Below are 15791 nucleotides of genomic sequence, written 5' to 3'. Positions count from 1 at the left end.
AGTAGTTATGCTATGGGTTAGATCTTTCCCAACTTTGAAGCGTGAATGTGAGCTAATCTCCCATTAAAGTCTCCCCACACAGAGCAACTCTCTTCTACAACGATACAATTCTTCAATCATTACACTTCACTAATAGTTAGAAAAACTGATGGCAATTTGGCGGCACTACACATAAACATTGCACAAACCACGTCAGGTTCACAACACGTGCACGCATGGCTGGAACTGGGGGGGGGGGGGACAACTGCCCGGATTGAAAAATTTAGGGGTGGAGGTGACAGTTTTAGATGGGAACACTTTTACACGCAAAATAATCAAATTTTAAAGTTGTGGAGACCGCAAAAATCCTAGTTACGGTCCTGCGTGCGCGCACATTCCAATATTTATCGATTCGTTAGAAATTCCTGCTGAGGAATGTGGACGAGGAGCATGTATGGTTTAATAGTGGTACTACTATTGGTTAGTGCTGCTTGAATTATTGGCAGACTAATCCACCATTCTTAGGCAAAGTATTGTAGTCAGTATTTTAGCTATAGCCAATCGATGTTACCTATGCTGTTTTGTTTTTTTTTTCAACGGTTTAAGACCACTTAGCGCGGCAAATCTGTTCTTTGCTCAAATATGTTCGATGAGTCCTATGTCGGCTAGAAAGGAGGGCGGGCTGTCCTGTCCTCCAGCTTAAAACTTTTTTACCGCTACAAGTGAATTCTAATCGTTAAAAGAAGGGAACAAAGGTTGAGCAAAACCAGGTAAATAATGAATATCGCTTTCTGAAGAAAAGCCCAGGGTAAAAAAGTTTAACGATTAAATTGCCTGTAGTTTTCACCATATTACTTTTGGCGAAGATAAATCTGACTTTCCCGGGTCATTTTACTGGTGGTGCTTATATGCCGTAGTTTTGCCCCTGGTACAGTCCTCAACGTTGCGGCTGACCACCACCATGTTGGCCCGCGAGAAGATTGACATTTTCACGGAAATAACTGCGTCACAGTGTCCGATACTTCCTTTTTCATCACTACACTTATTGGAAAACTTAAAACAAGTATGTACTATATTTTCTGATCATAACCTTGCCTACACGCGTGACTGAACATCCGACGTGTTTCGCAACGAGAAAATCCGTGGAAGTGCCCACAGGCGATAAGTCGTAATGATTTTCGATTCGAATAAGTAGCGTTTTATTTTTATTTTTTTTTTTGTGTTATGGAAAATACAGCATGGATTTTTATTAGATACTACACATCGTCAAATTTCGATTAAGCACGATCCAACGAAAACTACAAGTTTCCGGAATTTTATACTATTTTCTACAAAATCGTCCAAGTCTTGATTAAAAGTTCTTTTAAAAAATGTCAAGGTAGTTCATTGAAAACGTACAGGGTGTCATAAATTCGGAAATGGTTCAAATATTGAAGAAATTTGTGATTTTTAATCCGGTTTTTGGCAAAAAGGTTATTCCCAGAAATGGTTTTTCGGCACAAAAAAATATTTAGTTAAATTTTTTGTTGACAGAACGCTATCCAAGAGTCCGATAGAGATATTGGATAAGTGATCTTCTGTATCCGAAACGTTCACGTAAAGCTTTAGTCGGCAATTCGTTGGCTTGAGGTGTGAAACAACTTCAATAATATAAGTACTTGTACTTTATCCACCAATTTTAACACCACAATCGAAACCTTACGAAAAGTGCCAGCAACGGGAAAATTCAGAAAAGAGCTGTTAATCGTACACCCTGCATTTTCAGGACTGATTTGCATATTTTCAATGATTTTCTCCCTTGAAGAACCCTCTACCGACAAAAATTTGAACAGAATTTTTTTCCCATATTTAAAAAGCCCCTTCGTGAGAAAAACTTTTTCGCAGACCATTAGAATGGCCAATTTACAAAACTGCATTCAAATCTTCAATTTTTATGAATTCTTAAACTACGAATTTATGGGACACTCTACATGAAAAGCTAAATAATATGCAAAATTGGTTTTTTTTTTGGGAGGGAGGGCCCACTCTTGAGCCCTATTTTTTTTAAATATTTCGAGGTAGGAGGGAATTCATTCTGGGCGTGCATGATTGCGGAATTAATGGGAACGCTAAGAAATATCTATACAAAAATTTGAACACACACATAATTAGATGTAATTATGTGTTAACAACAAGAGTATAAATTAACTCAAAAATTGATGAAAATTTTTAATTAATGTATGAAAGTTTACAACTGATGGAAATTTGAAACTGATAAAAAAAATTATGAAAAATTAATGAGAGAAATGATTCCAAAACTAATGAAAATTCTGAATTGATAAAAGAAGTAATTCCAAAACTAATGAAAAAATCGTTCTCCAGAATTTTACGAAAATTATTCCAGAGCAATAAATTATAAAATATAAATACATTATTATAAAATTATTCCACAATAATCAATGAAAAAATTTAGTCCAGAATTATGAAAGACATTATTTCAGAATTAGTGGAGACCGTCAGTAATTTGAAGAGGTTCCTGTGCAATAGTGCCGATATCCAGCCGGTTAAGACGCCACAGCCACGAAAGGTTCCATCTTTACGCACTACGCCCAGCGTCTGGGCAAAGCCAAATATATTAAGAAATCTATCTTATAAAATACCAATAAGTTTTCATGATTTTTTTTTTAATGAATCTCTATGAAATTTAATCATTTGAAAATGAAATTCTCTTTAGAGAGGGCTTTTTTTATGTGATAGACTTTTTTCCCAAATAAATTCCCCAACCACATACCAATAAATCTCTGCCCCATCAGCAAGGATTTCTAAAAATTTCTAGAACTTTAAAAACAAAACTACCTACAATGAATCAATTTGATTGCTTCACTGTATATATAAAGTCATTTTCTCTTCTGAAATAATACTGATAAATATAATGAGAAAAGGGCAATTAATATATGTTAAAAAAACGATTTTTGATCCGATTCTCTATCAAGATCAAATCAGTTTGTATAGATGTCGCAACGAACATCGGATTAAAACATATTTCAGGATTAACCTTAAAAACATTGTCGTAGCTTGTAATCCCCCCACCTTTTGATTCTTTTGCGACAGTGGGGGAAAAAAGCGAAAAATTAACCAATTGGGTCAGAATGTGAAAGGGATTTTCTTGGAGATATAAATATCGGAATCTTACTTTACGGAAAGTGTTTGAAGCTTTTCTTCTCGGAGGTTTGGGAAAGTTCTGCAACACTATAATGAGATTCCAATTGCGAAGTGTCATCTTAAGCCTTTTAGCTTCTCTATCACTCGTCCATTCTCAACAATATAATTTCGAAGCTGAATTTACTCGACAGTGCCGTAAGTTATAAAATATACTCTCTCTTAATTTACATTTCATTTCACTTTTCTCTTTCTGGGTGTGGAAGTGTAAAAGAGTTTCATTAAGAATTTCTTTCACGGTTGTCATATGTATATTATTGGTGCACAAACTGTTTGGCTCTTGTGTGACTTTTGTGGGCCGTATGAATGTTGAGTTACTTCGCGTTCCGAATATCGATGAAAAAACGGTTCCCGCATAATCGGAGATAGACTTGGAAGTCTGGGGGGGGGGGGCAATCTGATGATGATGATGATGTCAATTCGTATATACATATATACATTAGATCAGTCGACTCCACGACCCCCCCCCCGTATCTCCGCCCATTGGTTCCTGATTTTGGCGTGAAGGAGCCCTGGGGAAAGGAGAAATTAACGTTGTACCCCTGCCGAGGTGGATTTAGGGATTTACTGTCAGTGGGCTAAACATATTTTGCCGCCCTTCTATTTCAGTCTGATTTTCTAGATCCACGAATTCATTGTCCTGTGCTGTAACCCTCTTGCCGCCGCCCCCACTCCTGTAGTCACTCTTTTGGTCAATCCCATGCTCACTTACTCTCTGGCGTCGCTCCTATTCTTGCATATTATTTTGATCCCTCACCGACCTGATCCTTTGCTCTCTAGGTCACTCCCATGCTTACACTCTCATTAGGTCATTAGATATGCTTGCATCCACACTAGGTCACACTTTTGGTCACATAACTGTCTTTCCTGTGAAGAAAAACAGAGTTATTCACACAGTATTACTAATATCCTTTTGCCGTTCGACCAAATGGGATGTATGGTCACCGTACTTGCAAACAGGATTTTCCCGATGAGATCGCATTAAGCGGCGTGGACTGTATTTAAGTAGTGGTGGAATGCCTGCTACCAGGGCCGCAACTGGGTACTCTGTCATCCGGGGCAAGCCGCCATTTTGGCGCCCCTTGTAATGTAGAAGAAGCAGTTAAAGAGGGGAATTTGGCGCCCCCTTCTGGTTCGGCACCCGGGACACCAGACCCGCCTGCTCCCCTGGTTGCGGCCCTGCCTGCCACCAATCACAATTTTGTCAGTGATTGCGGGTTCGAACCCAGATTCTCTGTTTGTATCACACCTTTTTTTCGATTATACAGTGAAACCTGTACGAAACAGAACGTCAAGAGACTGAAACAATATTCCATTTTAGACAGGTTTCCATTTTATAAAGGTAGGTACACACGCATAAAAGCATTAATCAATGAAGGGACTATTTTTTTAATTTCGACGAAGACAACTTTCCGTCTCATACAGTGTCTGTGTTTTAGATAGGTTCCACTGCACAGCGATACTTCGGCTAACGAACACCTCGGTTTACGAATTTCTTGGGCTAACAAACGTGAATTATCTTCGTTAGCCGAGATATCCTTGTATTAGCAACGTATGAGTGCCATCTATCTTTCACAAAAGACAACTGAAAAGAAGGATATTTTTGTAAGCAGCCCTTTTGAGAGCATCTTCTCTCCGACCGTTCCCACAGCATGGGGGTTAAATGCATGTCCTAAAGCGGACTTTGTAATGATGATATATTTTTTCGGTGTTGCCCTCACAAGCCGGACGTCCACTGGAAGCGACAACATACAGTAAGCGGTAACAGCCGACATTAAGTCAAACGACAAAGGGTGCCTGACTCGTCCAGTGAAAGCGACCTTCACACGCTACTCAGTTCACGACTGCGCTCCATGCAGACGAGTGTGTTCGTTAAATAATCTTGAAGAAATATTGAAAGACAAATTTTTTGAGAAAATTCATTAAATCCATACTTAATGAGGCATCTGACAGCTATATTTAATCGATCACTACTTACCATTATAACCCGTGAACGGCAATTATCAAATTTCAGCTTCCATGTTCACGCGGGAAAGGAAAAAAGGGAGTGAACAAGAAGAAGGGGAAAAAACAGAGCAAATTGCACAAAAAAAAAGTGAACAACAATACTGCACCTGCGCTGATACGGTAAGATGCGTGAGGTTCCCTTCGATTCGGAAATTTCAGTGTCTGCTTTTGTAGTCTGAAATCACTAGCTGAAGATCGTGGCTAATGGACGAGGTTCTTGTACTTCCTGTGCAATGGGATCAGTCTCGGGAATGCAGACAAATGCGTGCGACTTGTTTCGCTTCAAGTCGCTTCCAATGGACGACCGACCTAAAATTCTCGGAAAGTCCAAATCGGCCTAGGGCAGGAGTTTGTGTAGCCATTAAAAGAATAGTTCCTAGTAACTTCTGTAATTCAGAATTCACCAAAAGAATGTCAGAAAAACATTGTATCTCGCTTTTTGTATAAGCTCATGAAAAATATTATTCTTTTAAGATAATTTAATTTCTTTAATAATTTATTGGTAATTTAATAATTCTTAATTATTGTTTTTTTTCGCCCCACTAGTCGTACCGGATCCTGTTGGTTTGTTAGAATGCGTAGTACCGAAAGTTACGTTACCGGTAAGTGTATGATGTAACTAATGGAATTTCGTTGATTCAGATCTCGGTATAGCGTCACCCTCACTACTGCTACTATTACTACTACACCGCACAATGCACCTCATAAATATCCCCTCTAAAACAGGCATCTTCAATCCATTGCTCGCGAGCACCATGGTGCTCCTTGAACCACCCAGAGTGCTCTATGCTCGTGTATGATTTTGTGCTCGCGAGCACTTGATCAGCAATTCTAATTAAGCAACTTGTACACATTGCAATCAAGAATTGAAATCATCCTAATTTCATGCATTCGTGTGTCAAACTTGCTGTGTAGGTCACGACCACGGAAAGGTAACCTCTGACCTTTATCCCAAAAATAGAGAATATTCATTCTTCAGTAGGGAGAAATGGGGAGAAAAGGACTCTCCAAGTAGTAACCCCTAAGAATGTTCATTTTCTTTCCTTATTCATTTCTCCCTACCCTCTCTTTTCGTCATGAAATTCGAAATTCATACAAGGGCAGAGGCCATCTTTTCTTGGTCATACTAAATCTTTCTGCTGTATATACACATATTGTGTCCATAAGAGAGAGAGGGGGAGTATATAGGTGAAGGTGAGGACGAGAGAAAAATACACACTGTATATATTCTTATCTACTTAGGGGCAGTTCGAGTATTACGTAAGCAAATGTTTAGCCATTTTTGACCCCCCACCCCACCCTTGTCAGCAAAATTTCGTCATCAGCTCTGCCCCTTTGAGTCCTAACTCATGTTATCATAAAGGGTGGAAGGTGGTTGATGACGTAAGCATTATCCAAACCCCGCCCCCCTTATCATCAAAAGTCAACAAATCGGAACCCCCCCCCCCATCGATGATGATGTAATACTTGAATGACCCCTTATCTACTCTATACTGTGTGTTGTCGTATTTCTTTTTTTTTTCTCTATGTTTCTTTCTTTCCCCACTCCTTCTTTTTGCTAACATGCGAACGAGGAAACCTTTTTTAGAATTATTGCCGACGCTGCAAATAGAGATCGTACAAATTTGGTGCAAAAAGACATGTTTGTGAATAGCAAGGGTAAAGATATTGTAGGATATTTTAGAGACTTTTTAATTGGAAGATCGGCAGCGTCACAACCCTGGGTATCGAATAAAAATGACTTCATAAGTGTAATGACTCAACAAACAATTAAGCCCAGTTTTCTAATTATGCTGACAGCACCTATATATACCTTTGGGTAGTGTATAGAAAGTACGGCAAATTAATAATGTTATTCTTATATTGACAAAAATGGACAGAGTGCCCTTGACTTCTGGCATACAAAATTATGCAGAAAAGTGTACATTTTCTATCCGATTTATATTTTGCACAGTACATACCAAGCTGGACAAGTTGCGTGGACACCCTCGGTGTGAAAGTTAGGACATTATCCGAGATTGTGAACCACCGGTGCAAGTCGATATGGGAAGGGAAAGGAATCATGCCAGTAAGCGAATTTAATTTATTTTCCTTAATTTAAAGAGGTTTTCTGTTTGTTTGTTTTTAAAGTGCATTAAGTAATTACCATTTCTGTTGGCTGCGTTTATTATTTTTGAATTCCATAAGTGCAGATCAACTTGTGTTCAATTTCAGTATCGATCAAAAAAAAAGGAACCATAATGCAATTCTGATTATTTAACCGGTTTTTTTATAGGAAATATTTTACATCAGAGATTGCGTTATAGAAAGGATTGGTCTACCAGCTAAAAACGTTTCTACTGAAATATTAGGAGCTTATAACGTAAGTTTAAATATTTTTTTTTATTCGGATATTGCGTACGACATCTGTATGTTTTATAGATTTTTTTAAGTATTTGTCGAAAAGAAATCGATTCATCATTTCAATTTTATACGCATTAAAATACGCATGAAAAGGCTTTAAGAGCATGTGAAAAAAACAATATTGCATAAAAAAAAATAATACGCCAGTGTTTCTCAAAGTGTGTGTCGTGGTTCATTGGGGCGTCGCCAACCTTTGTTAGCGGTGTCGTGGATGAGCTGTCAATTTCGATGTATGCCTATTCAGCACCACAAAGTGGTTCTTTTCGAGGGTGTCCTAGGGAGCCACGGCTAAAACAATTCTAAGGCAATGAAGCCACGAATGACAAAAGTTTAATAACCACTTTTGTACGCAAGTGCCAATCCTTTTTATATCAGATTTATAAAATGTGTTTGAAAAAGGCCTATTTTATAAGCCGGCAAATAGGCGAGCAATTGTATGGAGAGTATCCGACGTTGTAAATTACTTTAGTAGCCGTTCAAGCCCTGGTCTGGCACGACGGCCACAGAGGCAATTTACTGTTTTACCTCCGACGAGAAGTCTGTCAGAATTTGTTATTGTGGAACTCAACTATGCATTTAAGATAAGTTTCGTACATAGATGAGTTCAGATGCTGCCACCTGACTTCTAAATGCGAAACTGGCGGAGAATTCTTGTAATAGCAATTTAAAAGTTGTGTGAAATCCGTTACTTGCCGTGCCAAATTTTTTTCTCATGGGAGACCAACATTGCACTACAGTTAGAATATTCGTATGTCCTACACGATAATTCATGCAAAGGGTGTCCCATAAGTTCATAAATAGTTTAAAAATTTATAAAAATTGAAGGAGATAGAATTTGTTTATTTGAATGCGGTTTGCGTAAAAATTATTCTCACGACGGGGGATTTTTTTTGTGCAAGGAAAAAAATTAGTTCAAATTGTTGTCGATAGAGGGTGCTAGAATTCCGGTCCAAGAGGAGTGATTGGACCAGAATTTTTTTTCAATTTCTTCTGTTCCCGAAACGTTCGTAAATCTTCAGCCGGTAATTCGTGGCTGAGATAAAACAGCTCCATCAATAGTGTTTTATCCACCCATGTCAACGTCACGATGAAAACCTTACTTAAGCGCCAGTAAAGGAGAATTCAGAAATGAGCTGTTACACTTTGCGTTTTATAGGACTCTGATTTGCTTTCGTCCAGCGCCCTCAATCGACAAATCTTTCTCCGTACGAAAGAAAATCCTCCTTCTAGAGAATAATTTTTTCCGCAAACCGCATTCAAATATACAAATTCCTTCACTTTTTATGGTAAATTTGGAACTATTCACGAGTTTATGGGACACTCAGTACTTGTTGAATGCACTCGGGATTGAGTAAAATCGTTATTAGTGCAAAAAACACGCGGTAATGGAAGTGGGATATAGTTATAAACCTAAAAGCCATTTTTAAATTATCACCAATATTTTCTTACTCATCTATTTTGCCATAAAGAAAAACACGTGTGTATATCTGTATTTTTTTCTTCCTCCATGTGTACCAATAGGAATGTGAGAAACCATCATCGGAGGGTCACAGCTCTGGAAACGTGAAAAGCAAACCCGGTATTATTATTAACTCATAATTCACTGTATATGCACACCACAATATCTTACTTCTATTGCCTTAAAAATGTATAGTATGTAAAAGTATTAGCACATTTATTTTTGATTTCAATGATAAGGATTTTCTCAGCATATAGGTTCTGCCTATGTATCATATTCATAGATACATACGGAGCATGCAAGTATAAGAAATGTTTTAGTAAATATTAGGGGGGGGGGAATTGTCATTATATACACGTATTCGGCATTCACTTTACATGATATAGATCTAAGGGCTCTAAGCATTAAACTAATCGTAGAAAATGTTTTAGCATTATTTTTTAGTATCATGACTTTTGTGTCGCATACTTGTACCTTGTTTAAAAATAATTTCTAACTATTGTGTGACCACGGAAGGATGGCCCCTGACCTTGCATGACCTTCATCACGAAAGAGAGGATTCATTATTCAGTAGGGACAAATAGGGGAAAAAACTCCAGCAGCAACCTTTGAGGATGTTTATTTTATTTTTCTCCTAATTTATCCCTACGAAAGAATGAATCCTCTCTTTTCGTCATGAAGGTCATGCAAGGTCAGATGCCATCTTTCTTTGGTTGCACTGTACTTTCCCTTGAATTTTGCAATGTGTCTCTCTAATAGTTTTATCCACCATTGCGGAACAATTTCATGAATGTTCAGAAACGAGACAAAATTCAATTTTAAAGGCCTAAAAAGTTTTTAAAATATTTTTTTTCCCATGATTAAATTAACTAATTTTACTAATAAAAAGGAACTTATTTTTACTCACTTTACATGATGACATAGAACTGAACGGGGATGTTCTGTGATATTCATACTTTCCGGTTTCATCCTCAGCCGATGTCAGCCAACTCTATGTTCGTTAGGATGTGTTGGCATCCTAACCATGGACAACGGAGAAGCGTTCAATGTTTTTTCCGAGTCAAGAGCACCGATGCATACCAAAGCCTCCTACATTAGTGATATCTTGGTGGCAAGCCGCTACGGTGGTCGAGTGGTCATAGTGACGGACTCGCATCGCGAGGACCTGAATTCAAACCCCACCATCGCCACAGTGGTGTCGGTTGAAGTTGATTTTCTGCGGTTCCCAACATTGAGGCGCGAATGCGAGCCGATCTCTCCGTTAAAAAGTCTCGCCACAGAGAGCAACAGGCCTCCACAATGGCAAAATCTTCACTCATTCAACTTCGCTCATAGTTATAAAAGTTGATGGCAGATGGTAGCACTACACAGAAACAAACTTCACGCTAGGTTCACAACACCCACATGCACATTCCGGCATGTACCAGTTCATTAGAAATTCCGTCGAGGAATGTCTACGAGGTGCGTGTGCGGTCAAGTAGTAGTAGTAGTGGCTAAGGAACTCTGTGCATACCCATTATCAGAAGATGAGCATGATGCACACATATTTAAATTTTCACAAGCATTGGTGAGATCTTGAACATTCAATTCAGGTATCGATCAAGACCTCGAGAGTATGAAACCAATCACATATCGATACTCTGAAGAGCTAGCGAGTTGTCATCAGCGCACTATTTTCTAATAAAAACTACTTTGCTACAGAAATACGTATATAAATATGAAGCTCAATTTATTCTATATACAGGATCTTTATAAGTAAAGTTCCACTTTGAAATGGCTATAAAAGGAAAACTACTGGACAAAATGTTATCAAACTTGGTAATAGTTTATAGGTGGTCATGGGATTCAATTTTTCGCAAAAAAATATAGATCAAAAACTCACCACCAGCGGGGAATGGCGCTGTATGCAATATTGTTAAACGATATGAGACATAAAACCTGTGGCTTCAAACTTTGCCATCATTTTCCTCAAACCCTGCGGTGTCATTGGCCCTCGGCTTATTCGTCTTACGGTAAGATACTTTTGCAAGCACGCCGCTCATTGCGATAGCATTCATAATAACACTTAACGAGAAAAGCACGGTCTTGTATGGATACAGGCATCGTCGACTCGTACCTATGAGAGCTCTGACGAGGAGGCTAAATTTTATAGCTAAAAAGTCAAATGACGTGTAAAGCTCATTTGCATAATTCTAATTTGCATTCATCCTGCCGTAAACCGTCTAGTCATTGCGATTTCGCATAACCCCACAAGCAGTTTCGTTTTAGAGACAATTAAAAACATTTTAAACCGATGTCTTCATGCCTTATTTCGATCGTCTTACACCGATGCCTTCATGCCGATGTCTTCATATGCAATATTTAACAATATCGCATACAGCATCATTCCCCACTGGTGGTAAATTTCTTAACTTTTTTTTTGCGGAAAATTGAATCCCTTGATCGCCTGTAAACTGTTACCAAGTTTGATAAAATTTTGTCCAGTAGTTTTCCTTTTATGAAAATTTCAAAGTGGAACTTCAATTGTAAAGACCCCGTATATTATGAAGTTCTGTGTGATTTCTGATCTTTATTATCTTGATGGGATAGAACAGAAAGAAAATGAGGTATATGAAAGAAGAGGATTAAAACGCGGGACTCTTTTTGAGTTTAGGATTGAGAAACGGCGATTCTGCTTAGAGGATGAATCGGAAAAAGTTTAAACGGCATTAGGATGAATCGGGAAATTGTACTGGTCAAACTTAAATACGCCTGTTACAAACACCGCGTTCACTTAAAAAACTGTCAGTTTCATATTAGTATTATGCAAGTAATACGGCGCATGTTTAATGAATTCAGTTCAATGTATCCGCAATATGGCGATATGTTCTAATTATGTAGATTGCAGTGCCTACCTAGTACGTCCAATTTATACTGGTGAATTGAAAATTTTCATTTCGAGTTCTTTATTTTTCATTCGTTAGTTCATTTATTATGTTATTTGTTAGTTTTTTATTATTGTTGTTTCAATTATAATCCATTTATGATCATTTTCTTTGAAGCTGAAGAAAATCGAATCACCCAAAAAGTATTGAAAGACGTCGGACAGATCGACATTCAGGCTCATAAAGTTCAGAAAGTTGGCCTAACGCCATCGACGAGGCAGCATTTCACCCTTTACCAGATGCCCGCATTCAACTCTCAACAGTCGAATCTGAAGCCTCCTGTACAGCATTATGTTGCTCAACAACAAAATGTTCCAATAGAAAATATCCAACAACAGCAGCAGAACTTCCAGTTTCAAGATGAGGTTTTGCCACAGCAGCGAATTAAAGGACAGCATGTACAGCAACAGCAGCAATATCAGCCTCAACAGCAGCAATATCAGCCTCAACAGCAGCAATATCAGCCTCAACAGCAGCAATATCAGCCTCAACAGCAGCAATATCAGCCTCAACAGCAGCAATATCAGCCTCAACAGCAGCAATATCAGCCCCAACAGCAGCAACAGCAATATCTGCAACAACAGCAATATCTGCCCCAACAGCAATACATTTCTCAACAGCAGCAACTCAACTCTGAATTTCCTAAAGTTTCTCAAGTCCAATACGTGCAAAAAAAGCAAAGCAACGCTCAACAGAGTATACCGCAGCAAAGCAACGCATCTCTTCAACAACAACAATATTCTCAGCAGAAAATATCGAATGAGCAACACCGTGGCCCTCCAGTACTTCAAACTCCTATTCAACAACAACAACAACTGAACGTCAAAACAGTCATACAGCAGCAGCAGAATCCTTCACACCACCCCCACCTGGGCGGTAACGCCCATCAAACAACGGATAATCTCCAACTGACCCAAAATGAAGATTTCAAGAGGCAGAAGTTTTCCCAGGTCTACGAACAACAGGTCTCGAAATCTCAAGCAAGTCATGAGGGGAGCAGGAGAGTGAAATCGGTCTCCCAACCGTTCGTGCAGCAGAGCTCCAGTTACAGCATAGTTCCCCAATACAAGTTCGAGAGGGCAAGTTACGAATCTTCGGTCAACTACGAGATGCCGCCACTGGGAGTGTACTCGTACTCGTTCGAAACTTCTCATCCCACCAACCACGCCACGAATCATCCCATTAATCCAAGTTCTTGAATAAAACATATTTTTTTGTATTTGACTAGATTTGCATGTGATTTATGATATTGGTTCTTGACTTCGCGACGAAGGCCTCTGCGACTCACCCAAACGTGAGTCGCAGAGGCCTTCGAGAAGGGTCGTATGAATCTACTTACAGCTAAGAGACTCTTGAGCTATAGGTCACGATTCAAACTTGATTCGCAGAAGCTTCCAAGAAGTATCGTAAAAATCTACTCCCAGCCAAGGAATTCCTGAGCTTTAGGTCACGACCCTGACTTCGGAGGGGACCAGGGGCGGCACCAGGCATGAGGCGACGAGGCATTCATATTAGAGGAGCCCCCCCCCCCCTCCAACAAATATATCAGCCTAGGGTCCCCTACTGTGAGATGTGGGGACCATGGATCGCCGTGGTTGGGACTCACGACGTTGGAACGCTGTCAGCTTATTGGAGAAGCATATTCACGAATCGAGAACTTTGATTTTAGCCATCACCAGAAGAAAAGTTCCTGCACAAGAAATGTCTGATTTGACTGAAATAATCATGATACTAATCCATGAATCATGGTGTGTTCAACTGTGTTATCTGTCTCCTGAGTATGAAATCAAGCATCCATCTTCAATAGTTTACGTGAGCACTGTGACCCCCCACAAGGATAGGGCTGGCAGGACTCGGAGCAAACCTACACTACAAATTCGCTATAGAGGAGGCCCCACCAAAGACCTTAGTCTTGGGGGGGGGAGGCAACTACAAGATGGGGAGGGGCATGATCTGCACCGAAATGCTCGTGCTTAAAAGAAAAAATTTTATTCTTGCATGAATTGTGCCCTTTAACTTTTTTCATCCAATAAGTATATTTTAATTTATATGCCATTGTCACTTATTTCACCTGCACAGACCTATTTCTCTGCTCACAGATTTTCGATATCTGTGTGGAATGACAAAATAATGTGCAACCTTATACAATATGGCGATTCGTTTATGACCCCTAGACTATACCCTCTTCGCTCATTTTTAACGGTTTTAAATGATTTTAATGAATATTTTTCTCAAGTTACAACGAGAGGTACACGTGTGTACCTAACTCAAATAGTCCGAGTGAAAATATCGACCAAAATTAATTAAAAAAATATATTTTTAAAAGGCATTTTGACATGCAATAAACGCAAATCAATCAATTAAAAAAAAGTTTTTAATAATCAGTTTTGGCTCAGGTGTGAAGAGGATAGGCGATTACTACAAACACGATTTGAAAAAATATCATTGTGAAGGGATTTGTTGTTTTTTTGAAAAAAGGAAGTGTTTCAATCCGTCACCAGATGGCAGATGTGCCAAACCATTCATCGTGGTTTACTCAGTTTTGAACAAAGCTGCATTAAGATTAGAGTTAACTTTCAAGCGGCTTTGGTTTTGAATTTTCATCAACAGATGTCAACACCACTGAGCTATAAGTAAATTATAGCTCAGTGGTCAACACATGAATTATGCGTGACAGATGCCTTGAGGAAATCAATGCACGACGAAAAACTAAATATTCAATCGAAATTGTTAGTTTGATGAGTAACAAAATTCGAATTGTGACACTTTTCTGCCAAAACGATGAGATAACCAAAAATATGTGTAACATGACGATCTCTCTCTCTCTCTCTCTCTCTCTAAATACAGGACTTATGGTCAAATAACTGTTACTGAAATTTTCATTACGGAAAAGACGGAGAGTCCAAACTATCGAATTCGTCCTTACAGTGACAAGTCGGTTTTCTAGCTGCCTAGTTTTACCAATTAGCGTTTGTTTCGTTTGATTTTTCACCGTAACATTCTCGACTTGACGATCATTGTCGATCTTGAGAAATAATAAGTGATGAGTATCCTCAAGTATAACGGAGGCGTCGTGATCGCCATGAAGGGCAAGAACTGTGTGGCCATCGCTTCGGATAAACGACTCGGCGTGCAGTTCCAGACTTTAACCACCGATTGCGGGAAGATATACGAGATGAGCGACGGCCTATTCATAGGTCTGCCGGGCCTGGCCACGGATACGGCCACCGTGGCCAAGAAGCTCAAGTTCCGGCTCAACATGTACGAGTTGCGCGAGGGTCGACAGATGAAACCGAAGACCTTCGCCGCGATGGTGTCGAACATGCTGTACGAGAGGAGGTTCGGGCCGTACTTCGTCGAGCCCGTGATCGCCGGCATCGACTTGCGCACCGGCGAGCCCTACATCTCCACCATGGACCTGATCGGTTGCTTGAACGAGCCGTCGGATTTCGCGGTCGCCGGCTGTTCCGACGAGCAGGCCTTCGGGATGTGCGAGTTGCTGTGGAAGCCCGACCTCGAGCCCGATGACCTGTTCGAGAACATCTCCCAGGCCCTGATGAATGCTTTCGACAGGGATGCCATAACCGGTTGGGGCGGCATCGTTTACATCATCGAGAAGGACAAGGTTACTGTCAAAAGCTTGAAAACACGTATGGACTAATCGTGTACTTTTCGTTTATTCACCTGTGCTCTTAACTTTGTTCGGCTTTGATAACGTTCATTGATTTTTTTTTTCCTTCTTAAATTAAATGTATTTGTTAAAAATGTTTCATCGTTATTTTTGTGGAAACTTTGTCTATGCTTTCATTATTGGAACGACT

The 15791-nt window shown here is 39.4% G+C and overlaps 2 protein-coding genes across 2 annotated transcripts; both read left to right on the top strand.

Moving 5' to 3' along the window:
* Positions 1-3022: 3022 nt before the first annotated feature.
* LOC149069256 (uncharacterized) lies at positions 3023-13194 on the top strand. The gene is made up of 6 exons (XM_089250777.1): positions 3023-3315; positions 5731-5786; positions 7139-7252; positions 7460-7546; positions 9109-9166; positions 12088-13194. Exons 1-6 carry the CDS (start codon positions 3213-3215, stop codon positions 13167-13169), a joined length of 1500 nt encoding a protein of 499 aa, XP_089106903.1. The 5' UTR covers positions 3023-3212; the 3' UTR covers positions 13170-13194.
* Positions 13195-14878: 1684 nt separating this feature from the next.
* On the top strand, positions 14879-15737 carry Prosbeta3 (proteasome subunit beta type-3). Its single transcript, XM_089251015.1, has one exon. It carries the CDS (start codon positions 15014-15016, stop codon positions 15629-15631), a length of 618 nt encoding a protein of 205 aa, XP_089107141.1. The 5' UTR covers positions 14879-15013; the 3' UTR covers positions 15632-15737.
* Positions 15738-15791: the final 54 nt, after the last annotated feature.

This window comes from Pholcus phalangioides, unplaced genomic scaffold (genome assembly GCF_987345545.1).
Source record: "Pholcus phalangioides strain wild (caught in Gottingen) unplaced genomic scaffold, Ppha-v1.0 ptg000024l_1, whole genome shotgun sequence".
NCBI classification, from domain to species: Eukaryota; Metazoa; Arthropoda; class Arachnida; order Araneae; family Pholcidae; genus Pholcus; species Pholcus phalangioides.
The sequence above is the reverse complement of the archived record's forward strand: the minus strand, read 5'-3'. Positions and strand labels throughout refer to the sequence as shown.

What these genes read in the sequence shown, in the direction of transcription:
- Prosbeta3 (XM_089251015.1), top strand. Translation starts at nt 15,014, where the DNA reads ATGAGTATCCTCAAGTATAACGGAGGCGTCGTGATCGCCATGAAGGGC.
- LOC149069256 (XM_089250777.1), top strand. Translation starts at nt 3,213, where the DNA reads ATGAGATTCCAATTGCGAAGTGTCATCTTAAGCCTTTTAGCTTCTCTA. An exon ending in AAGGGAAAGGAATCATGCCA is followed by an intron (nt 7,253 to 7,459) that starts GTAAGCGAATTT and finishes GTTTTTTTATAG; the next exon opens with GAAATATTTTACATCAGAGA. An exon ending in AAATATTAGGAGCTTATAAC is followed by an intron (nt 7,547 to 9,108) that starts GTAAGTTTAAAT and finishes GTGTACCAATAG; the next exon opens with GAATGTGAGAAACCATCATC.